Source organism: Salvelinus namaycush, chromosome 36 (genome assembly GCF_016432855.1).
Source record: "Salvelinus namaycush isolate Seneca chromosome 36, SaNama_1.0, whole genome shotgun sequence".
NCBI lineage: Eukaryota > Metazoa > Chordata > Actinopteri > Salmoniformes > Salmonidae > Salvelinus > Salvelinus namaycush.
Genome location: NC_052342.1, coordinates 26615990 through 26641253, shown reverse-complemented (window position 1 = coordinate 26641253; position 25264 = coordinate 26615990). Strand labels below are relative to the sequence as shown.

The 25264-nt window shown below is 44.6% G+C and overlaps 1 protein-coding gene across 1 annotated transcript in view; it reads left to right on the top strand.

Annotated features, from left to right (window-relative positions):
• Positions 1–25264, top strand: part of LOC120030607 (tyrosine-protein kinase Tec-like) — a 57694-nt gene that overhangs the window by 26322 nt on the left and 6108 nt on the right. Inside the window, 9 exon segments of the mRNA XM_038976033.1 lie at positions 3630–3668; positions 3670–3827; positions 4704–4769; positions 12683–12737; positions 13274–13353; positions 13564–13697; positions 14376–14447; positions 24204–24375; positions 24553–24663. Of these exon segments, the coding sequence (XP_038831961.1) occupies positions 3630–3668; positions 3670–3827; positions 4704–4769; positions 12683–12737; positions 13274–13353; positions 13564–13697; positions 14376–14447; positions 24204–24375; positions 24553–24663 (887 nt within the window).

The following is a 25264-nucleotide window of genomic DNA, read 5'->3' as shown; positions in this document are numbered from 1 at the left end:
CCTGAGTCTGGAACCAGGGGCTCATCTCCCTATCACAAAAAGTGGAGACAAATCAGACCCCAATAATTACAGGGGAATTGTGTGAAACAGTAACTTGGGAAAGGTTTTCTGTAGCCTTTGAATTCAAGAATCCAAACCTTTCTTCAAGAAAAAAATGTAATAACTAAATGTCAAATTGGCTTTCTCCCTAACCATCGCACTACTGACCATATATACACCTTACACACACTAATAATAAACACGTCCACCAAAAAAAAGAGGGCAAAATCTTTGCTTGCTTTATTGACTTTAAAAAGCATTTGATTCTATTTGGCACGAAGGGCTATTCTACAAAATTCCAAGTGGGCTTGGTGGTAAGGTGTATGACTTAATAAAATGTATGTACACAAGAAAACAAGTGTGCAATAAAAATCAAAAACCAAAGAACAGAATTCTTTTCACAATGTCGAGGTGTGAGACAAGGCTGTAGTTTGAGTCCAATCTTTTCAACATTTATATCATGAATTAGCAGACATGTTGGACCATCTCCAGCCCCAGGACTCACACTATTTGACACAGAGGTGAAATACCTGCTAATGCTGATGACTTGGTACTTCTATCACAACCAAAGAAGGTCTTCAACAGAACATTAATATTCTAGAGCAATATTGCCATAATTGGGCCTGGCAGTAAATTTTCCAAAAACAAAACAGATGTCAGAAACACAATATAAATTCACCCTGAACAACACCATAATTGAACACACAAAAAATACACCTACCTGGTCTGACCATATCTGCATCGGGAAACTTTAATATGGCAGTGAATGCACTCAAAGAAAAAAGCCCGCAGAGCATTGTAGCAATAAAAATGAAATTATTCAAAATCAAAATCCCAATTAGAATTTGGACCAAAATATTGACAGTGTAATCCTACCAATAGCTCTTACGGAAGTGAGGTTGGGGGCCACTCAATAAACTGGACTTTAAAATGTGTGACAAACATCCAATGAAACCCTACATGCAGAATTCTGTCGGAAAATCCTACAAGTCCAGAGAAATACACCAACTAATGCAGTAGGGCAGAATTGGGCCGCTTTCCCAGTAATAATGAAAATACAGAAAAGATCATTAAAATTTTGGCTACATCTAAATTCAAGTCAATTCGAGTCTGCAATTTAAAGCACTTTCAACCCAAGAGCTGAGCCCAGAAACGAGCCCCTCAGTCAGCTGGTGTTGGACCTAACCAACCAAGCTGACACCAGCACTGCTTCAAAAGAAAGAATTCCAATAAACAAAATCATGAACCAATCAAAGGACTCATATTTACAACATTGGAAAAACGAAACAAAATCCAAAGCCGACTAAATTGCTATCTGACCCTAAACAGAGAATATGAATTGGCTGAATATCTCTACTCTGTCAGAGATTCGAAGCAGAGACAGATCCTTACAAGTACAGGTGAGTGACCACGATTGGCAATAGAAACCGGCGCTCAGACATAAAAGACATGGCTACCCAAAGAGGAGCGTGTATGTGGTCACTGCACGACAGGGAGGTAGAAACAAGATGCACTTTCTCCTTTACTGTGATAAATATTCACCAAGAGATTCATTATTCACAGAAATGACTACATTTTTCCAAATTTTAACTTATTAACCCAGAGGAAAACTAAAAATACTCAGGGCGAAGGAGCAATGGCTCCTCTTGCAGCCAAATAGTATTTGCCTGCCATAGCCTGAGGGACACTGATAATAACATCTGCATAGTAAGCAGTAACTTACTTATTATGACTGTATTGTTATTAACTGTTATTGTTATTATTAGTATTATTGTTTGATCATTCCTGATAGTAATGGTATGGGTGGTAATGGTAAGATAGCAGTCTAATGAGGTGGTGGTGGTAGTGGTGCATTACACCATACATTACATTCGACTATTGAATTTTACCATTTTATTGTTACTATTTTTATATTTAATTTTGTATTATTATTTACTGCCATTCTATATTATTATTTGTCATTGTTTTAATTGTATTACATGTATATTGATACATTGTTGCTTTGGCAATATTGACACAATGTTTTCATGCCAATAAAGCAGCGAATTTGAATTTGAGAGAGAGAAGAGAGAGAGAGGAGAGGAGAGAGAAGAGAGAGAGAGAGAGAGAGAGGAAAGCAGCCAGAAGTTAAAACCATGTTGAACAATTTAAGCACAGCATTTTGCAACTCAGGTGTGCTGTTTTTCAGCATTTCATTTCTGATGTTGTCTAGACCACAAGCCTTCTTTGATTTAATAGATTTGAGCTTTTCATTTAGTTCTTGTTGGGTTATTGGGTAATCTAATGGATTTTGGTTATTTTTAATGACTGATTCAAGGATGTTCAATTTTTCTTTAATTTCTAATCTGTCTCTGTCTGTCTGTCTGTCTGTCTGTCTGTCTGTCTCTGTCTGTCTGTCTGTCTGTCTGTCTGTCTGTCTCTCTGTCTCTCTCTCTGTCTCTCTCTCTGTCTCTCTCTCTGTCTCTCTCTCTGTCTCTCTCTGTCTCTCTCTCTGTCTCTGTCTCTCTGTCTGTCTCTCTGTCTGTCTCTCTCTCTGTCTCTCTCTCTGTCTCTCTCTCTGTCTCTCTCTCTGTCTCTCTCTCTGTCTCTCTCTCTGTCTGTCTGTCTCTGTCTGTCTCTGTCTGTCTGTCTCTGTCTGTCTCTGTCTGTCTCTGTCTGTCTCTGTCTGTCTGTCTGTCTGTCTGTCTGTCTGTCTGTCTCTGTCTGTCTCTGTCTGTCTCTGTCTGTGTCTGTCTGTCTGTCTCTGTCTGTGTCTGTCTGTGTCTGTCTGTCTGTCTGTCTGTCTCTGTCTGTCTCTGTCTGTCTCTGTCTGTCTCTGTCTGTCTGTCTGTCTCTGTCTGTCTGTCTGTCTCTGTCTGTCTCTGTCTGTCTCTGTCTGTCTGTCTGTCTGTCTGTCTGTCTGTCTGTCTGTCTGTCTCTCTCTCTGTCTCTCTCTCTGTCTCTCTCTCTGTCTCTCTCTCTCTCTTGTGGGGGGGGGGGGGGGGGGGGGTCCCTGGGTGGGATTGGCATGGGGTGTGGGGGGGGTCCCTGGGTGGGATTGGCATGGGGTGTGGGGGGGGTCCCTGGGTGGGATTGGCGTGGGGGGGGGGGGGCCTGGGTGGGATTTTGATACATTTTATTGGACGTCTTAATCATTGTTATGAAGAAGACTTGTGGTCCAAATTGGATGTTAGGTGCAATTCAATTCGCTTTATTTCTCAGAGATCTAATTATAAATGTAATCAAAATAATGTTACAGGAATGCTAATCTTACCTGTTGCTAACTGCAGAAACGATTTCAGAACAATCTGAGATGGTGGGTGACATCATGGCTTGTTGATATGACATGGAATGGCCCTTCTGCCTTCTAGAATTTCTGTTGTAATATTACTCGACAAATAGTAAGCTATAACAAAAATGAGTCATACCCTAGCAACCAGACAAGCTGGACACAACAGAAACAGAACAAAGTTAACAAATGTCCCTTTTCGTCCCTTCTCTCCTCCCTTTGTCTCTCCCTTTGACCCTCCCTTTGTCTCTCCCTTTGACCCTCCCTTTGTCTCTCCCTTTGACCCTCCCTTCGTCCTCCTTCATTCTCATTGCTCCTCCAGTCTCGTCGGCCTCCCCCTCCCCCTCCCCCCCCCTCCCGTCCACAGTCACGATGATGGTAGTGGTGTCGAGGAGGTTGTGATAGCTCTCTATGACTTCTATGGTCCTGAACCACATGACCTGACTATGACCAAGGGAGGAGAATACGTCATACTGGAGAAATGTGACATCAACTGGTACAAGGCCCGCAACATATACGGGTCAGTACGGTGTGTATGTGAGCCTGTGCTTACTGTAGTTTGGCCCCTGGTGTATAATCTCTCACTGTAGCTTGGCCCCTGGTGTATAATCTCTCACTGTAGCTTGGCCCCTGGTATATAATCTCTCACTGTAGCTTGGCCCCTGGTATATAATCTCTCACTGTAGCTTGGCCCCTGGTATATAATCTCTCACTGTAGCTTGGCCCCTGGTATATAATCTCTCACTGTAGCTTGGCCCCTGGTATATAATCTCTCACTGTAGCTTGGCCCCTGGTATATAATCTCTCACTGTAGCTTGGCCCCTGGTATATAATCTCTCACTGTAGCTTGGCCCCTGGTATATAATCTCTCACTGTAGCTTGGCCCCTGGTATATAATCTCTCACTGTAGCTTGGCCCCTGGTGTATAATCTCTCACTGTAGCTTGGCCCCTGGTGTATAATCTCACTGTAGCTTGGCCCCTGGTGTATAATCTCACTGTAGCTTGGCCCCTGGTATATAATCTCTCACTGTAGCTTGGCCCCTGGTATATAATCTCTCACTGTAGCTTGGCCCCTGGTATATAATCTCTCACTGTAGCTTGGCCCCTGGTATATAATCTCACTGTAGCTTGGCCCCTGGTGTATAATCTCACTGTAGCTTGGCCCCTGGTGTATAATCTCACTGTAGCTTGGCCCCTGGTGTATAATCTCACTGTAGCTTGGCCCCTGGTGTATAATCTCACTGTAGCTTGACCCCTGGTGTATAATCTTTGTCTTTTTAGACTCTCACATTGCACATCTTTGTCGTTTCTTCTTCTATGGCTGGCCCGCTACTATTGAGTTTGTTTGTTTATTTGTTTGTTTATTTGTTTATTTGTTTGTTTGTTGAAATGCAGGAAGGAAGGCTACATCCCCAGCAACTACGTGACAGATAAAAAACTGGGGAACCTGGAACAGTATGCGTGAGTAATACTAGAACATGCTACAGAAACACCGTTAGAACCTTCAGTCGCTTTTACATCAGCACAACGGTCGATGCTAAGAGGGATCCTTGGGACGTCCATACCCTTACCCTAACCGTAACCCTAACCTTAACCCTTTTTTTAAATGAAAACTTTAATAACCATCACCACCAACATTGCGAGCAAAACATTTTAGTATCCCCCCCCTCTTTTTTTAGAGTTCCTTTCATGCAATTATACATGTTTTGCCACTGGGCGAAGAGAACATTTAGCAATTTTATAACTAATTTCCTAAAATTCTCCACATTTTGCCATAGGATGGAGAGAAATGTTTGCAGATTTTAATTTATCTGAGTGAGACTGAAATTTAAAGGGGTCCCCCGGTCGGTAATTCAATCATGATTACTACATTTAGATAGTCTAGCGGCCAGCAATTTTTTTTACATTTTATTTCACCTTTATTTAACTTCTCTGGGATATGTGGGACGCTAACGTCCCACTTGGCCAAAAGCCAGTAAAAATGCAGAGTGCCAAATTCAAATAAATTACTATAAAAATCAAACTTTCATGAAATCACACATGCATTACACCAAATGAAAGCTACACTTGTTGTGAATCCAGCCAACATGTCAGATTTCAAATAGGCTTTTCAGCGAAAGCAAACGATGCTATTATCTGAGGATAGCACCATAGTAAACAAAGAGAGAGAAGCATATTTCAACCCTGCAGGCGCGACACAAAACGCAGAAATAAAAATATAATTCATGCCTTACCGAGCTTCTGTTGTTGACACTCCAATATGTCCCATAAACATCACAAATGGTCCTTTTGTTCAATTAATTCCGTCAATATATATTCAAAATGTCCATTTATTTGGCGCGTTTGATCCAGAAAAACACCGGTTCCAACTTGTGCAACGTGACTACAAAATATCTCAAAAGTTACCTGTAAACTTTGCCAAAACATTTCAAACTACTTTTGTAATACAACTTTAGGTATTTTTTTACGTAAATAATCGATAAAATTGAAGACGAGATGATCTGTGTTCAATACAGGATTAAAACAAACTGTAGCTAGCTTTCTGGTCACGCGCCTCTAACAGTACACTTCAAGTGACCCTCGTTCAAGATGGCCGTACTTCTTCATTACACAAAGGAAAAAACCTCAACCATTTTCTAAAGACTGTTGACATCCAGTGGAAGCGGTAGGAACTGCAAGAAGGTGAATTAAGAAATCTGGATTCCCAATGAAACCTCATTGAAAAGAGAGTGACCTCAAAAAAAAAAAAATCTGAATGGTTTGTCCTCGGGGTTTCGCCTGCTAAATAAGTTCTGTTATACTCACAGACATGATTCAAACAGTTTTAGAAACTTCAGAGTGTTTTCTATCCAAATCTATAATATGCATATCTTATCGTCTGGGGATGAGTAGCTGGCAGTTGAATTTGGGTATGCTTTTCATCCAAACGTGAAAATGCTGCCCCCTATCCTAGAGAAGTTAACCAGGTAGGCCAGTTGAGAACAAGTTCTCATTTACAATTGTGACCTGGCCAAGATAAAGCAAAGCAGTACGACACAAACAACACAGAGTTACACATGGGATAAACAAACGTAAACAATTAGCCAGCTAACGATTCCATTAAAGTTTGCAAATAAGTCAACCTGGTCTCAGAGCATTAGTGTGTTGTTATGTCCATCATCCATTTCGTATGATATATTACGAATTACAATATTGTACATGAAAAATGTACAATATGTTACAAATTTGAACAAATTCTAGCTAGGTGGCTAACTTTAGTTAGCTGGCTAACGTTAGCTAGGCTTGGGGTTAGGGTTAAATTTAGGAGTTAGCATGTAAGCTAACCCCTTCCCCTATCCCTTTTAGCTAAACCATTTAAGCTAAGTAGTTGCAAAGTAGCTAAACAAGTAGTATGTCATTGAAAAGTTGCTACGATGCTAAAGTTGTCGGTGCTGAGATTCGAACTCGCAACCTTTAGGTTGCTAGACGTTCATCACCCATTTACGTATGATATATTACAAATTACAATTCGTATTATATGTTACGAATTTGAAAAACGCACTGTGACGAATTTGCTAAACTTATATGTTACGAATTCTAGCTAGGTGACTAACGTTAGCTGGGCTAGGTTAGGGGAAGGGTTAGCTAACGTTAGCTAGGCTAGGTTAGGGGAAGGGCTAGCTAACGTTAGCTAGGCTAGGTTAGGGGAAGGGCTAGCTAACGTTAGCTAGGCTAGGTTAGGGGAAGGGCTAGCTAACGTTAGCTGGGCTAGGTTAGGGGAAGGGCTAGCTAACGTTAGCTGGGCTAGGTTAGGGGAAGGGCTAGCTAACGTTAGCTAGGTTAAGGGAAGGGCTAGCTTACATGCTATGTAGCTAAAAAGTAGTAGAACATTTTCTAATCAGCTAAAACGTTAAAGTTGTCGGTGATGAGATTGGAATTCTCAACCTTTTTGGATTGCTAGACGTTGACGTTATACGCCTACCCATCCACCCCGACCAATCACCCTACTTCTATGTTTGCCTTAAGTAATAATCTGTCTTATGTAACCATTACAGACGTAACATACCATACTAATTTGGTTGTCCTGAATTTACATTTACTATGATACGTTTGGTCTATGAGACCAGGCTGAGTGCACAACAATTTTTTTGGGGGGGGGGGGGGGGGGGGGGGGGGGGGGGCTATAGTAAGCTACACCACCGGTTTCAAATCAAACTTTATTTGTCACGTGCGCCGAATACAACATGTGTAGACCTTACTGTGAAATGCTTACTTACAAGCCCTTTAACCAACAATGCAGTTCAAGAAAGAGTTAAGAAAATATGATGTGCTGGGCCGTACACACAACCCTCTGTAGCGCCTTACGGTCAGATGCCGAGCTGTTGCCATACCAGGCGGTGATGCAACCGGGCAGGATGCTCTCGATGGTGCAGCTCTAGAACGTTTTGAGGATCTGGGACCCATGCCAAGTCTTTTCAGTCTCCTGAGGTGGAAAAGGTGTTGTCGTGCCCTCTTAACAACTGTTGTGGTGTGTTTGGACTATGATAGTTTGTGATGTGGACACCAAGGAACTTGAAACTCTCGACCCGTTCCACTACAGCCCCGTCGATGTTAATTGGGTCATGTTCGGCCCGCCTTTTCCTGTTGTCCACGATCATCTCCTTTGTCTTGCTCACATTGAGGGAGAGGTTGTTTTCCTGGCACCACACTGCCAGGTCTCTGACCTCCTCCCTATAGGCTCTCATCATTGTCGGTGATCAGGCCTACCACTCTTGTGTCATCAGCAAACTTAATGATGGTGTTGGAGTCATGTTGGCCACGCAGTCGTAGGTGAACAGGGAGTACAGGAGGGGACTAACTACACACCCCTGAGGGGCCCCAGTGTTGAGAATCAGCATTGCAGACGTGTTGCCTACCCTTACCACCTGGGGGCGGCCCGTCAGGAAGTCCAGGATTCAGTTGCAGAGGGAGGTGTTTAGTCCCAGGGTCCTTAGCTTAGTGATGAGCTTTGTGGGCACTATGGTGTTGAACGCTGAGCTGTAGTCAATGAATAGCATTCTCACATAGGTGTTATTTTGTCCAGGTGGGAAAGGGCAGTGTGGAGTGCAATGGAGATGACATGATCTGTTGGTGCTGTATGCAAATTCAAGTGGGTCTAGGGTTGCTGGGATAATGGTGTTGATGTGAGCCATGACCAGCCTTTCAAAGCATTTCATGGCTACAGACGTGAGTGCTACGGGTCGGTAATCATTTAGGCAGGTTACCTTCGCTTCCTTGGGCACAGGGACTATGGTGGTCGGCTTGAAACATGTAGGTATTACAGACTCGGTCAGGGAGAGGGTGAAAATGTCAGTGAAGACACTTGCCAGGTGGTTCGCTCATGCTTTGAGTATTCGTCCTGGTAATCCGTCTGGCCTTGTGAATGTTGACCTGTTTAAAAGGTCTTGCTCACATCGGCTGCCGAGAGCGTTATCACTGTTGTCCAGAACAGCTAGTGCTGTCATGCATGCTTTATTTTTTAAATGTTTTTATTTAACCTTTATTTAACTAGGCAAGTCAGTTAAGAACTAATTCTTATTTACAATGATGACCTAGGAACAGTGGGTTAACTGCCTTGTTCAGGGGCAGAATGACAGATTTTTAGCTTGTCAGCTCGGGGATTCAACAAGGTAAAAATCTGTCATTCTGCCAATGAGCAAGGCAGTTAACCCACTGTTCCTCGGTAGGCCGTCAGTTAGTGTTGCTTGCCTCGAAGCGAGCATAAAAGGCTTGCGTGATTGGGCAGCTCGCGGCTGGGCTTCCCTTTGTAGTCCGTAATAGTTTTCAATCCCTGCCACATCCGACGAGCGTCAGAGCCCGGTGTAGTAGGATTAAATCTTAATCCTGTATTGACGCTTTTGCTTGTTTGATGGTTCGTCTGAGGGCATAGCGGGATTTCTTTATAAGCGTCCGGATTAGTGTACCGCTCCTTGAAAAGCGGCATGATCCTGGCACTAGTAGTGCGTGACGAATGCCCTGCCTTCTTCTTCTGTGGGTTTTATGGCGGACTACATCCTAAAAAAAAGATGTAGACAGACAGGCGGAGAGCCAGAAGCCAATAGAACCATTGCCACATGCGTTTGTCAGCTAAATAACACTTTTTTTTTATTGTTATATACTTTGTGATTTGACCTAGTTTTTTCCCCCATAGATCCCATTTGGTCTCGAAAGCACCAATATCTCACCACCACTAATGAGATGGGTGTTGCATCGAAGCTTCTCAAAGTCAGGGGGGTGTGGTCAATAGTGCTCATCTCATCTGCTGTCGCATGGTACCTGGGTTGATATTTGGTTTTAATGCAGACGATAGCACTGCTGAATCCAGCTTCACAGAAATATGAGCTGGCGAAGGTTACCATGAGTTTTAATGCTCTGAGGGAGATGGCAGGGTATTCCCTTTGAGTCAGGAATCAAAACTTCTCCGTACTGACTCGTGAATGTGTTGTGTGCAGCATTCGGTCACATGACAGCTCGAACGGCCGAACTTGACTGTTGCACTTACAATTCAAGCGTCAATGGTCAAGTGCGGACTTTTCCCACGATCTAAGGGCACTCTCTATTTTAGATTTTTAAGGTTAACCACATTACAAAGACAATGTATTTGTTACAGTGTGTGTATGTATATGTGTGTGTGCCCGACGTCCACAGGTGGGGGTTGTGCTTACAGCCCAACACCGTGCAGGACGTTTGGCATTTGCCAGAGAACACCAAGATTGGCAAATTCGCCACTGGCGCCCTGTGCTCTTCACAGATGAAAGCAGGTTCACACTGAGCACATGAGCACATGTGACAGACGTGACAGAGTCTGGAGACGCCGTGGAGAACGTTCTGCTGCCTGCACCATCCTCCAGCATGACCGGTTTGGCGGTGGGTCAGTCATGGTGTGGGGTGGCATTTCTTTGTGGGGCCGCACAGCCCTCCATGTGCTCGCCAGAGGTAGCCTGACTGCCATTAGGTACCGAGATGAGATCCTCAGAGCCCTTGTGAGACCATATGCTGACACATGCACATTTGTGGCCTGCTGGAGGTCATTTTGCAGGGCCCTGGCAGTGCTCCTCCTTGCACAAAGGTGGAGGTAGCGGTCCTGCTGCTGGGTTGTTGCCCTCCTACGGCCTCCTCCACGTCTCCTGATGTACTGGCCTGTCTCCTGGTAGCACCTCCATGCTCTGGACACTACGCTGACAGACACAGCAAACCTTCTTGCCACAGCTCGCATTGATGTGCCATCCTGGATGAGCTGCACTACCTGAGCCACTTGTGTGGGTTGTAGACTCCGTCTCATGCTACCACTAGAGCACCGCCAACATTCAATAATGACCAAAACATCAGCCAGGAAGCATAGGAACTGAGAAGTGGTCTGTGGTCACCACCTGCAGAATCACTCCTTTATTGGGGGTGTCTTGCTAATTGCCTATAATTTCCACCTTTTGTCTATTCCATTTGCACAACAGCATGTGAAATTTATTGTCAATCAGTGTTGCTTCCTAAGTGGACAGTTTGATTTCACAGAAGTGTGATTGACTTGGAGTTACATTGTGTTGTTTAAGTGTTCCCTTTATTTTTTTGAGCAGTGTATATAGATATATATATATAGTGTATATAGATATATATATATATATATATATATATATAGTGTATATAGATATATATATAGTGTAAATGGACACCCCTTCAAATTAGTGTATTTGGCTCTTTCTGCCACATCTGTTGCTGGCAGGTGTTTTTTAAAATCGAGCACCCAGCCATGCAATCTCCACAGGAAAACATTAGAAGTAGAATGACCTTACTGAAGAGATCAGTGATTTTCAATGTGGCACCGTCATAGGATACCACCTTTCCAAAAAGTCAGTTTGTCAAATTTCTACCCTGCTGGAGCTGCCCCGGTCCACTGTACGTGCTGTTATCATAAAGTGGAAACATCTAGGAGCAACAACGGCTCAGACGCGAAGTGGTAGACCACACAAGCCCGCAGAACAGGACCGCTTAGTGCTGAAGCGCGTAAAAATGCTCTCTCTGTCGGTTGCAACACTCACAACCGAGTTCCAAACTGCCTCTGGAAGCAACGTCAGCACAATAACTGTTAGTCGGGATCTTCATGAAATGGGTTTCCATGGCAGAGCAGCCGCACACAAGCCTAAGATCACCATGGGCAATGCCAAGCCTCGGCTGGAGTGGTGTAAAGCTCGCCACCATTGGACTCTGGAGCAGTGGAAACGTGTTCTCTGCAGTAATGAATCGCGCTTCACCATCTGGCAGTCCGATGGGACAAATCTGGGTTTTGCGGATGCCAGGGAAACACTACCTGCCCCAATGCATAGTGCCAACTGTAAAGTTTGGTGTAGGAGGAATAATGGTCTGGGGCTGTTTTTCATGGTTCGGGCCCCTTAGTTCCAGTGAAGAGAAATCTTAACACTACAGCATACAATGACATTCTAGAAGATTCTGTGCTTCCAACTTTGTGGCAACAGTTTGGGGAAGGCTCTTCCCTGTTTCAGCATGACAATGCCACGGTGCACAAAGCGAGGTCCATACAGAAATGGTTTGTCGAGATCGGTGTAGAAGAACTTGACTGGTCACCTTTGGGCTGAATTGGAACACCGACTGCGAGCCAGGCCTAATCGCCTAACATCAGTGGCCGACCTCACTAATGCTCTTGTGGCTGAATGGAAGCAAGTCTCCACAGCAATGTTCCAACATCTAGTGGAAAGCCTTCCCAGAAGAGTGGAGGCTGTTATAGCAGCAATGTTCCAACATCTAGTGGAATGCCTTCCCAGAAGAGTGGAGGCTGTTATAGCAGCAAAGGGGGGACCAACTCCATATTAATGCCTTCCCAGAAGAGTGGAGGCTGTTATAGCAGCAAAGGGGGGACCAACTCCATATTAATGCCTTCCCAGAAGAGTGGAGGCTGTTATAGCATTAAAGGGGGGGGGACCAACTCCATATTAATGACTTCCCAGAAGAGTGGAGGCTGTTATAGCATTAAAGGGGGGGACCAACTCCATATTAATGACTGCCCTGAAGAGTGGAGGCTGTTATAGCAGCAAAGGGGGGACCAACTCCATATTAATGACTGCCCAGAAGAGTGGAGGCTGTTATAGCAGCAAAGGGGGGACCAACTCCATATTAATGACTGCCCAGAAGAGTGGAGGCTGTTATAGCAGCAAAGGGGGGACCAACTCCATATTAATGCCATGATTTTGGAATGAGATGTTCGACGATCAAGTGTCCACAAACTATTGGCCGTTTTTTTAGTGTATATTATACAATTTAATACATTTTGAGATTTTATTTTGAATTTAGTGAGTCTGGCTTTAAGTGTTATATTGCAGTGGAACTAATGGATTGGTGTGTTTCAGCTGGTACAGTAAACATGTCAACCGGAACAAAGCTGAGGAACTACTGAGGACAGAGGCGAGTAAACAAAAATGTGTGTCTGTGTACTGTCTGTAGTGTGTGTGTGTGTGTGTGTCTATGTAGTGTGTGTACTGTCTGTGTTGTGTGTGTAGTGTGTGTACTGTGTAGTGTGTGTGTGTACTGTGTAGTGTGTGTGTGTGTACTATGTAGTGTGTAGTGTGTGTGTAGTGGTTGTGTGTACTGTGTAGTGTGTAGTGTGTGTGTAGTGGTTGTGTGTACTGTGTAGTGTGTGTGTGTACTGTGTAGTGTGTGTGTGTACTGTGTAGTGTGTGTGTGTACTGTGTAGTGTGTGTGTGTGTACTGTGTAGTGTGTGTGTGTGTACTGTGTAGTGTGTGTGTGTACTGTGTAGTGTGTAGTGTGTGTGTAGTGGTTGTGTGTACTGTGTAGTGGTTGTGTGTACTGTGTAGTGTGTGTGTGTAGTGTGTAGTGTGTGTGTAGTGTGTGTGTGTGTGTGTGTGTACTGTGTAGTGTGTGTGTGTACTGTGTAGTGTGTGTGTGTAGTGTGTGTGTGTAACTCTGTCTCCCTGTACAGGATAAAGAGGGCGGGTTCATGGTAAGAGACTCCAGTAAGCCAGGGGCCTACACCGTCTCCCTGTACACCAAGTCAGCAGGGTAACGCATCAAAGGGGTTCCTTAGTTTAGTGCCGACTGTAAAGTTTGGTGTAGGAGGAATAATGGTCTGGGGCTGTTTTTCATGGTTCTAGTTTATAACGTTGTTTAAATGTTCTATTCGGTCAGCATGTTTCAATTCTTGTGTCGGTAAAACATTGTTTAAAGTTTGGATCATTGGAACGTTGTATAAATGTTGTGTGAACGTCACAGGGAGGGAGGTGCAGCGATCAGGCATTACCACATCAAGGAGACCTCAGGCTGCCCCAGACAGTTCTACCTGGCTGAAAAACACCTGTTCACCTTGATACCTGACCTCATAGAGTACCACAACCACAACGCTGCAGGTAGAGTACACACACACACACACACACACACAATCAACATGTATTCACATGTACCAAGGGATCCACACACACTCTTTCACTTCAATTCAAGGCTCTGTATTGGCATGGCAAACGTATGTTAACATTGCCAAAGTCGCTCTCGCTCTCGCCCTTTTTCTCCTTGCTCTCTCGCCCTTCTCTCCTCTCTCGCCCCTCTCTCTTGCGCCTCCTCTTTCTCTCGCCCTTCTCTCCTCTCTCGCCCCTCACTTGAGTCTCCTCTTTCTCTCGCCCTTCTCTCCTCCCTCGCCCTCTCTCTTGCGCCTCCTCTTTCTCTCGCCCTTCTCTCCTCTCTCGCCCCTCACTTGAGTCTCCTCTTTCTCTCGCCCTTCTCTCCTCCCTCGCCCCTCTCTCTTGCGCCTCCTCTTTCTCTCGCCCTTCTCGCCTCTCTCGCCCTTCTCTCCTCTCTCGCCCCTCTCTCTCGCGCCTCCTCTTTCTCTCGCCCTTCTCTCCTCTCTCGCCCTTCTCTCCTCTCTCGCCCCTCTCTCTCGCACCTCCTCTTTCTCTCACCTCTCTCGCCCCTCTCTTGCGCCTCCTCTTTCTCTCGCCCTTCTCTCCTCTCTCGCCCCTCTCTCTCTCGCGCCTCCTCTTTCTCTCCCCCTTCTCACCTCTCTCGCCCTTTTCTCCTCTCTCCTCTCTCAGGTCTGGTAGCCAGGTTGAGGTATCCAGTAGGAAAGGAGAGATTGGCTCCATCCACAGCAGGCTTTAGCTACGGTGAGATTCTACTCTACCCTGTTCTACTCTACCCTGTTCTACTCTACCCTGTTCTACTCTACCCTGTTCTACTCTACTCTACCCTGTTCTACTCTACCCTGTTCTACTCTACTCTACTCTGTTCTTCCCTACCCTGTTCTACTCTACTCTGTTCTACTCTACTCTGTTCTACTCTACTCTGTTCTACTCTACTCTGTTCTACTCTACTCTGTTCTACTCTGTTCTACTCTACTCTGTTCTACTCTACTCTGTTCTACTCTACTCTGTTCTACTCTACTCTGTTCTACTCTACTCTGTTCTACTCTGTTCTACTCTACTCTACCCTGTTCTACTCTACCCTGTTCTACTCTACCCTGTTCTACTCTACTCTGTTCTACTCTACTCTACCCTGTTCTACACTACTCTACCCTGTTCTACATTACTCTACTCTACCCTGTTCTACATTACTCTACTCTACCCTGTTCTACTCTACTCTACCCTGTTCTACTCTACTCTACCCTGTTCTACACTACTCTACCCTGTTCTACACTACTCTACCCTGTTCTACACTACTCTACCCTGTTCTACTCTACTCTACCCTGTTCTAGTCTACCCTGTTCTACTCTACTCTACTCTGTTCTACTCTACCCTGTTCTACACTACTCTACCCTGTTCTACACTACTCTACCCTGTTCTACTCTACCCTGTTCTACACTACTCTACCCTGTTCTACACTACTCTACCCTGTTCTACACTACTCTACCCTGTTCTGTTCTACTCTACCCTGTTCTGTTCTACTCTACCCTGTTCTACTCTACCCTGTTCTGTTCTACTCTACCCTGTTCTACTCTACTCTACCCTGTTCTACACTACTCTACCCTGTTCTACACTACTCTACCCTGTTCTACTCTACCCTGTTCTACACTACTCGACTCTGTACTACTCTACTCTACCCTGTTCTACTCTACTCTACCCTGTTCTGTTCTACTCTACCCTGTTCTGTTCTACTCTACCCTGTTCTGTTCTACTCTACCCTGTTCTACTCTACTCTACCCTGTTCTACACTACTCTACCCTGTTCTACACTACTGTACCCTGTTCTAAACTACTCGACTCTGTTCTACACTACTCTACCCTGTTCTACTCTACCCTGTTCTACACTACTCTACCCTGTTCTACACTACTCTACCCTGTTATACACTACTGTACCCTGTTCTAAACTACTCGACTCTGTACTACACTACTCTACCCTGTTCTACTCTACTCTACCCTGTTCTACTCTACCCTGTTCTGTTCTACTCTACTCTGTTCTACTCTACCCTGTTCTGTTCTACTCTACCCTGTTCTGTTCTACTCTACCCTGTTCTACTCTACTCTACCCTGTTCTGTTCTACTCTACCCTGCTCTACTCTACCCTGTTCTACTCTACCCTGTTCTACACTACTCGACTCTGTACTACTCTACTCTACCCTGTTCTACTCTACTCTACCCTGTTCTGTTCTACTCTACCCTGTTCTGTTCTACTCTACCCTGTTCTGTTCTACTCTACCCTGTTCTACTCTACTCTACCCTGTTCTACACTACTCTACCCTGTTCTACACTACTGTACCCTGTTCTAAACTACTCGACTCTGTTCTACACTACTCTACCCTGTTCTACTCTACCCTGTTCTACACTACTCTACCCTGTTCTACACTACTCTACCCTGTTCTACACTACTGTACCCTGTTCTAAACTACTCGACTCTGTACTACACTACTCTACCCTGTTCTACTCTACTCTACCCTGTTCTACTCTACCCTGTTCTGTTCTACTCTACTCTGTTCTACTCTACCCTGTTCTGTTCTACTCTACCCTGTTCTGTTCTACTCTACCCTGTTCTACTCTACTCTACCCTGTTCTGTTCTACTCTACCCTGCTCTACTCTACCCTGTTCTACTCTACCCTGTTCTACTCTACCCTGTTCTACTCTACTCTACCCTGTTCTACTCTACCCTGTTCTACTCTACTCTACCCTGTTCTACTCTACTCTACCCTGTTCTACTCTACTCTACCCTGTTCTGTTCTACTCTACCCTGTTCTACTCTACTCTACCCTGCTCTACTCTACCCTGTTCTACTCTACTCTGTTCTACTCTACCCTGTTCTGTTCTACTCTACCCTGCTCTACTCTACCCTGTTCTACTCTACGCTGTTCTACTCTACCCTGTTCTGTTCTACTCTACCCTGTTCTACTCTACTCTACCCTGTTCTACTCTACTCTACCCTGTTCTGTTCTACTCTACCCTGCTCTACTCTACCCTGTTCTACTCTACCCTGCTCTACTCTACTCTGTTCTACTCTACCCTGTTCTGTTCTACTCTACTCTACCCTGTTCTGTTCTACTCTACCCTGTTCTACTCTACCCTGTTCTACTCTACTCTACCCTGTTCTACTCTACTCTACCCTGTTCTGTTCTACTCTACCCTGTTCTGTTCTACCCTGTTCTGTTCTACTCTACCCTGTTCTACTCTACCCTGTTCTACTCTACCCTGTTCTGTTCTACCCTGTTCTGTTCTACTCTACCCTGTTCTACTCTACCCTGTTCTACTCTACTCTACCCTGTTCTGTTCTACTCTACCCTGTTCTACTCTACTCTACCCTGTTCTACTCTACTCTACCCTGTTCTGTTCTACTCTACCCTGTTCTACTCTACCCTGTTCTACTCTACCCTGTTCTACTCTACTCTACTCTGTTCTACTCTACTCTACCCTGTTCTGTTCTACTCTACCCTGTTCTGTTCTACTCTACCCTGTTCTGTTCTACCCTGTTCTGTTCTACTCTACCCTGTTCTACTCTACTCTACCCTGTTCTACTCTACTCTACCCTGTTCTGTTCTACTCTACCCTGTTCTACTCTACCCTGCTCTACTCTACCCTGTTCTGTTCTACTCTACCCTGTTCTACTCTACCCTGCTCTACTCTACCCTGTTCTGTTCTACTCTACCCTGCTCTACTCTACCCTGTTCTACTCTACTCTACCCTGTTCTACTCTACTCTACCCTGTTCTGTTCTACTCTACCCTGTTCTGTTCTACTCTACCCTGTTCTACTCTACCCTGTTCTGTTCTACTCTACCCTGTTCTACTCTACCCTGTTCTACTCTACTCTACCCTGTTCTACTCTACTCTACCCTGTTCTGTTCTACTCTACCCTGTTCTACTCTACCCTGCTCTACTCTACCCTGTTCTGTTCTACTCTACCCTGTTCTACTCTACCCTGTTCTACTCTACCCTGCTCTACTCTACCCTGTTCTGTTCTACTCTACCCTGCTCTACTCTACCCTGTTCTACTCTACTCTACCCTGCTCTACTCTACCCTGTTCTACTCTACTCTGTTCTACTCTACCCTGTTCTGTTCTACTCTACCCTGTTCTACTCTACCCTGTTCTACTCTACTCTACCCTGCTCTACTCTACCCTGTTCTACTCTACTCTGTTCTACTCTACCCTGTTCTGTTCTACTCTACCCTGTTCTACTCTACCCTGTTCTACTCTACCCTACCCTGTTCTGTTCTACTCTACCCTGTTCTACTCTACCCTACCCTGTTCTGTTCTACTCTACCCTGTTCTACTCTACTCTGTTCTACTCTACCCTGTTCTACTCTACTCTACTCTGTTCTACTCTACTCTACCCTGTTCTACTCTACCCTGTTCTACTCTACCCTGTTCTACACTACTCGACTCTGTTCTACCCTGTTCTACTCTACCCTGTTCTGTTCTACTCTACCCTGTTCTGTTCTACTCTACCCTGTTCTACTCTACCCTGTTCTGTTCTACTCTACCCTGTTCTACTCTACCCTGTTCTACTCTACTCTACCCTGTTCTACTCTACTCTACCCTGTTCTACTCTACCCTGTTCTACTCTACTCTACCCTGTTCTGTTCTACTCTACCCTGTTCTACTCTACTCTACCCTGTTCTACTCTACTCTACCCTGTTCTGTTCTACTCTACCCTGTTCTACTCTACCCTGTTCTACTCTACCCTGTTCTACTCTACTCTACCCTGTTCTACTCTACTCTACCCTGTTCTGTTCTACTCTACCCTGTTCTGTTCTACTCTACCCTGTTCTACTCTACCCTGTTCTGTTCTACTCTACCCTGTTCTACTCTACTCTACCCTGTTCTACTCTACTCTACCCTGTTCTGTTCTACTCTACCCTGTTCTACTCTACCCTGCTCTACTCTACCCTGTTCTGTTCTACTCTACCCTGTTCTACTCTACCCTGCTCTACTCTACCCTGTTCTGTTCTACTCTACCCTGCTCTACTCTACCCTGTTCTACTCTACTCTACCCTGTTCTACTCTACTCTACCCTGTTCTGTTCTACTCTACCCTGTTCAGTTCTACTCTACTCAGTTCTACTCTACTCAGTTCTACTCTACTCAGTTCTACTCTACTCAGTTCTACTCTACTCTACCCTGTTCAGTTCTACTCTACTCTGTTCTACTCTACCCTGCTCTACTCTACCCTGTTCTGTTCTACTCTACCCTGTTCTACTCTACCCTGTTCTACTCTACCCTGCTCTACTCTACCCTGTTCTGTTCTACTCTACCCTGCTCTACTCTACCCTGTTCTACTCTACTCTACCCTGCTCTACTCTACCCTGTTCTACTCTACTCTGTTCTACTCTACCCTGTTCTGTTCTACTCTACCCTGTTCTACTCTACCCTGTTCTACTCTACTCTACCCTGCTCTACTCTACCCTGTTCTACTCTACTCTGTTCTACTCTACCCTGTTCTGTTCTACTCTACCCTGTTCTACTCTACCCTGTTCTACTCTACCCTACCCTGTTCTGTTCTACTCTACCCTGTTCTACTCTACCCTACCCTGTTCTGTTCTACTCTACCCTGTTCTACTCTACTCTGTTCTACTCTACCCTGTTCTACTCTACTCTACTCTGTTCTACTCTACTCTACCCTGTTCTACTCTACCCTGTTCTACTCTACCCTGTTCTACACTACTCGACTCTGTTCTACCCTGTTCTACTCTACCCTGTTCTGTTCTACTCTACCCTGTTCTGTTCTACTCTACCCTGTTCTACTCTACCCTGTTCTGTTCTACTCTACCCTGTTCTACTCTACCCTGTTCTACTCTACTCTACCCTGTTCTACTCTACTCTACCCTGTTCTGTTCTACTCTACCCTGTTCTACTCTACCCTGCTCTACTCTACCCTGTTCTGTTCTACTCTACCCTGTTCTACTCTACCCTGTTCTACTCTACCCTGCTCTACTCTACCCTGTTCTGTTCTACTCTACCCTGCTCTACTCTACCCTGTTCTACTCTACTCTACCCTGCTCTACTCTACCCTGTTCTACTCTACTCTGTTCTACTCTACCCTGTTCTGTTCTACTCTACCCTGTTCTACTCTACCCTGTTCTACTCTACTCTACCCTGCTCTACTCTACCCTGTTCTACTCTACTCTGTTCTACTCTACCCTGTTCTGTTCTACTCTACCCTGTTCTACTCTACCCTGTTCTACTCTACCCTACCCTGTTCTGTTCTACTCTACCCTGTTCTACTCTACCCTACCCTGTTCTGTTCTACTCTACCCTGTTCTACTCTACTCTGTTCTACTCTACCCTGTTCTACTCTACTCTACTCTGTTCTACTCTACTCTACCCTGTTCTACTCTACCCTGTTCTACTCTACCCTGTTCTACACTACTCGACTCTGTTCTACCCTGTTCTACTCTACCCTGTTCTACTCTACTCTACTCTGTTCTACTCTACTCTACCCTACTCTACTCTACCCTGTTCTATACATTCTCCACCCTGTTCTACCCTACTCTACTCTGTTCTACACTACTCTACTTTACTCTACCCTGTTCTACTCTACTCTACCCTGTTCTACTCTACCCTGTTCTACTCTACTCTGTTCTACACTACTCTACTTTACTCTACCCTGTTCTACTCTACTCTACCCTGTTCTACTCTACCCTGTTCTACTCTACCCTGTTCTACTCTACCCTGTTCTACTCTACTCTACTCTGTTCTACTCTACCCTGTTCTACACTACTCTACCCTGTTCTACACTACTCTACCCTGTTCTACTCTACTCTACCCTGTTCTACTCTACCCTGTTCTACTCTACTCTGCTCTACACTACTCTGTTCTACACTACTCTACTCCGTTCTACACTACTCTACTCTGTTCTACACTACTCTACTTTACTCTACCCTGTTCTACTCTACTCTGCTCTACACTACTCTGTTCTACACTACTCTACTCCGTTCTACACTACTCTACTCTGTTCTACCCTACTCTACTTTACTCTACCCTGTTCTACACTACACTACTCCACACTACCTTGTTCTACTCTACTCTGTACTACTCTACTCCGTTCTACCCTGTTCTACTCTACTCTGTTCTACACTACTCTACTCTATCCTGTTCTACTCTACTCTGTTCTACACTACTCTACCCTGTTCTACTCTACTCCGTTCTACACTACTCTACTCTACCCTGTTCTACTCTAACCTGTTCTACTCTACTCTAACCTGTTCTACTCTAACCTGTTCTACTCTACCCTGTTCTACTCTACCCTGTTCTACTCTACCCTGTTCTACTCTACTCTACCCTGTTCTACTCTACTCTACCCTGTTCTACTCTACTCTACCCTGTTCTACTCTACTCTAACCTGTTCTACTCTAACCTGTTCTACTCTACTCTACCCTGTTCTACTCTACTCTACCCTGTTCTACTCTAACCTGTTCTACTCTACTCTACCCTGTTCTACTCTACCCTGTTCTACTCTACCCTGTTCTACTCTACCCTGTTCTACTCTACTCTGTTCTACTCTACCCTGTTCTGTTCTACTCTACCCTGTTCTACTCTACTCTACCCTGTTCTACTCTACTCTAACCTGTTCTACTCTACTCTACCCTGTTCTACTCTACTCTGCTCTACTCTACCCTGTTCTACTCTACCCTGTTCTACACCACTCTACCCTGTTCTACTCTACTCTACCCTGTTCTACCCTACTCTACTCTACCCTGTTCTACCCTACTCTACTCTACCCTGTTCTACTCTACTCTACCCTGTTCTACTCTACTCTACCCTGTTCTACTCTACTCTACCCTGTTCTACTTTACCCTGTTCTACTCTACCCTGTTCTACTCTACTCTACCCTGTTCTACTCTACTCCGTTCTACACTACTCCGTTCTACACTACTCTGTTCTACTCTACACTACCCTGTTCTACTCTACTCTGCTCTACTCTACTCTGTCCTACTCTACTCTACCCTGTTCTACTCTACCCTGTTCTACTCTACCCTGTTCTACTCTACACTGTTCTACTCTACTCTGTTCTACACTACTCTACTCTGTTCTACACTACTCTACTCCGTTCTACACTGCTCTACTTTACTCTACCCGGTTCTACACTACACTACTCTACACTACACTGTTCTGCTCTACTCCGTTCTACACTACACTACTCTACTCTGTTCTGTTCTACTCTACCCTGTTCTACTCTACTCTACTCTGTTCTACCCTGTTCTACTCTACTCCGTTCTACACTGCTCTACTCTACTCCGTTCTACACTGCTCTACTCTACACTACTCTGTTCTGTTCTACTCTACCCTGTTCTACTCTACTCTGTTCTACTCTACTCTACTCCGTTCTACTCTACTCTACCCTGTTCTACACTACTCTACCCTGTTCTACTCTACTCCGTTCTACACTTCTCTGCTCTACTCTACTCTGCCCTGTTCTACTCTACCCTGTTCTACTCTACCCTGTTCTACTCTACCCTGTTCTACCCTGTTCAACTCTACTCTACCCTGTTCTACTCTACTCTACCCTGTTCTACTCTACTCTACCCTGTTCTACTCTACTCTGTTCTACTCTACTCTGTTCTACTCTACTCTACTCTACTCTACTCTGTTCTACTCTACTCTACTCTACTCTACTCTACTCTACTCTACTCTACCCTGTTCTACTCTACTCTACCCTGTTCTACTCTACTCTACCCTGTTCTACACTACTCTGCTCTACTCTACTCTGCTCTACTCTACCCTGTTCTACTCTACTCTACTCTACTCTACTCTGTTCTACTCTACTCTACCCTGTTCTACTATACTCTACTCTACCCTGTTCTACTCCCTGTTCTACCCTGTTCTACTCTACTCTACCCTGTTCAACTCTACTCTACCCTGTTCTACTCTACTCTACCCTGTTCTACTCTACTCTACCCTGTTCTACTCTACTCTACCCTGTTCTACACTACTCTACTCTACTCTACCCTGTTCTACTATACCCTGTTCTACTCTACACTGTTCTACACTGCTCTACTCTGTTCTACACTACTCTACTCCGTTCTACACTGCTCTACTTTACTCTACCCGGTTCTACACTACACTACTCTACACTACCCTGTTCTACTCTACTCTACTCTGTTCTGTTCTACTCTACCCTGTTCTACTCTACTCTACTCTGTTCTACTCTACTCTACCCTGTTCTACTCTACTCTACCCTGTTCTACTATACTCTACCCTGTTCTACTCTACACTACACTGTTCTACTCTACTCTACTCTGTTCTGTTCTACTCTACCCTGTTCTACTCTACTCTACCCTGTTCTACTATACTCTACTCTACCCTGTTCTACTCTACCCTGTTCTACTATACTCTACTCTACCCTGTTCTGTTCTACTCTACCCTGTTCTACTCTACCCTGTTCTACTCTACCCTGTTCTACTCCCTGTTCTACCCTGTTCTACTCTACTCTACCCTGTTCAACTCTACCCTACTATACCATGTTCTACTCTACCCTACTCTACCCTGTTCTACTCTACTCTACCCTGTTCTACTCTACCCAACTCTACTCTACTCCACCCAACTCCACCCTACTCTACAATACTCTACTCTACAATACTCTACTCTACAATACTCTACTCTACAATACTCTACTCTACAATACTCTACTCTACAATACTCTACTCTACCCTACTCTACTCTACTCTACCCTACTCAACAATACTCTACTCTACTTTACTCTACAATACTCCACCCTACTCTACTCCACCCAACTCTACTCTACAATACTCTACTCTACAATACTCTACTCTACAATACTCTACTCTACAATACTCTACTCTACAATACTCTACTCTACAATACTCTACAATACTCTACTCTACAATACTCTACTCTACAATACTCTACTCTACAATACTCTACTCTACAATACTCTACCCTACAATACTCTACTCTACAATACTCTACCCTACTCTACTCTACTCTACCCTACTCAACAATACTCTACTCTACTTTACTCTACAATACTCCACCCTACTCTACTCCACCCAACTCTACTCTACAATACTCTACTCTACAATACTCTACTCTACAATACTCTACTCTACAATACTCTACTCTACAATACTCTACTCTACAATACTCTACAATACTCTACTCTACAATACTCTACTCTACAATACTCTACTCTACAATACTCTACTCTACAATACTCTACTCTACAATACTCTACTCTACAATACTCTACTCTACAATACTCTACAATACTCTACTCTACAATACTCTACTCTACAATACTCTACTCTACAATACTCTACTCTACAATACTCTACTCTACAATACTCTACTCTACAATACTCTACTCTACATTACTCTACTCTACAATACTCTACTCTACAATACTCTACTCTACAATACTCTACTCTACAATACTCTACTCTACAATACTCTACCCTGCTCTACTCTACTCTACTCCATACAGAGAAGTGGGAGATCAACCCTTGTGAGCTGACCTTCATGAAGGAGCTGGGTAGTGGTCAGTTTGGGGTGGTGCGGCTGGGGAAATGGAGAGCTCAACACAAGGTAGCCATCAAGGCTATCAGAGAGGGAGCCATGTACGAAGAGGACTTCATAGAGGAAGCCAAGGTTATGATGTGAGTAGAATACATCACACACGGGCTGACAGACAGCACACATCGATAGACGAATAGATGGATGGACACACAGGCTGACAGACAGCACACATCGATAGACGAATATATATATATATATAACACACACACATTCTAATGGTTTGTAACCATGAGATCCCCACATTGTGTGTGTCTCAGGCGTCTCTCCCATCCTAAGCTGGTGCAGCTGTACGGAGTGTGTACCCACCAGAAGCCCATCTACATTGTGACTGAGTTCATGGGACTGGGATGTCTGCTCAATTACATCAGGTAAAGCCCAAAGTCATAGGTCTGCTCTCAGAGACATGTCACATAACGCTTCTTTCATGAATAATTCATCAGGATAGCATACTGCAGGGCTGTTCTAGGCAGGTTTACCAAAAGGTTGCTGGTTCGAATCCCCGAGTCGACTGGGTAAAAAAAAAATCTGTCAATGTGCCCTTGAGCAAGGCACTTGACCCTAATTAGCTCCTGTAAGTCTCTCTGGATAACAACGTCTGCTACATGACTAAAGTGTAAAAGATACCCTCCTGTAGGTTTTAACTCCAACCCTGTTCCTGGAGAGAAACCCTCCTGTAGGTTTTAACTCCAACCCTGTTCCTGGAGAGAGACCCTCCTGTAGGTTTTAACTCCAACCCTGTTCCTGGAGAGAGACCCTCCTGTAGGTTTTAACTCCAACCCTGTTCCTGGAGAGAAACCCTCCTGTAGGTTTTAACTCCAGCCCTGTTCCTGGAGAGAGACCCTCCTGTAGGTTTTAACTCCAACCCTGTTCCTGGAGAGAGACCCTCCTGTAGGTTTTAACTCCAACCCTGTTCATGGAGAGAGACCCTCCTGTAGGTTTTAACTCCAACCCTGTTCCTGGAGAGAGACC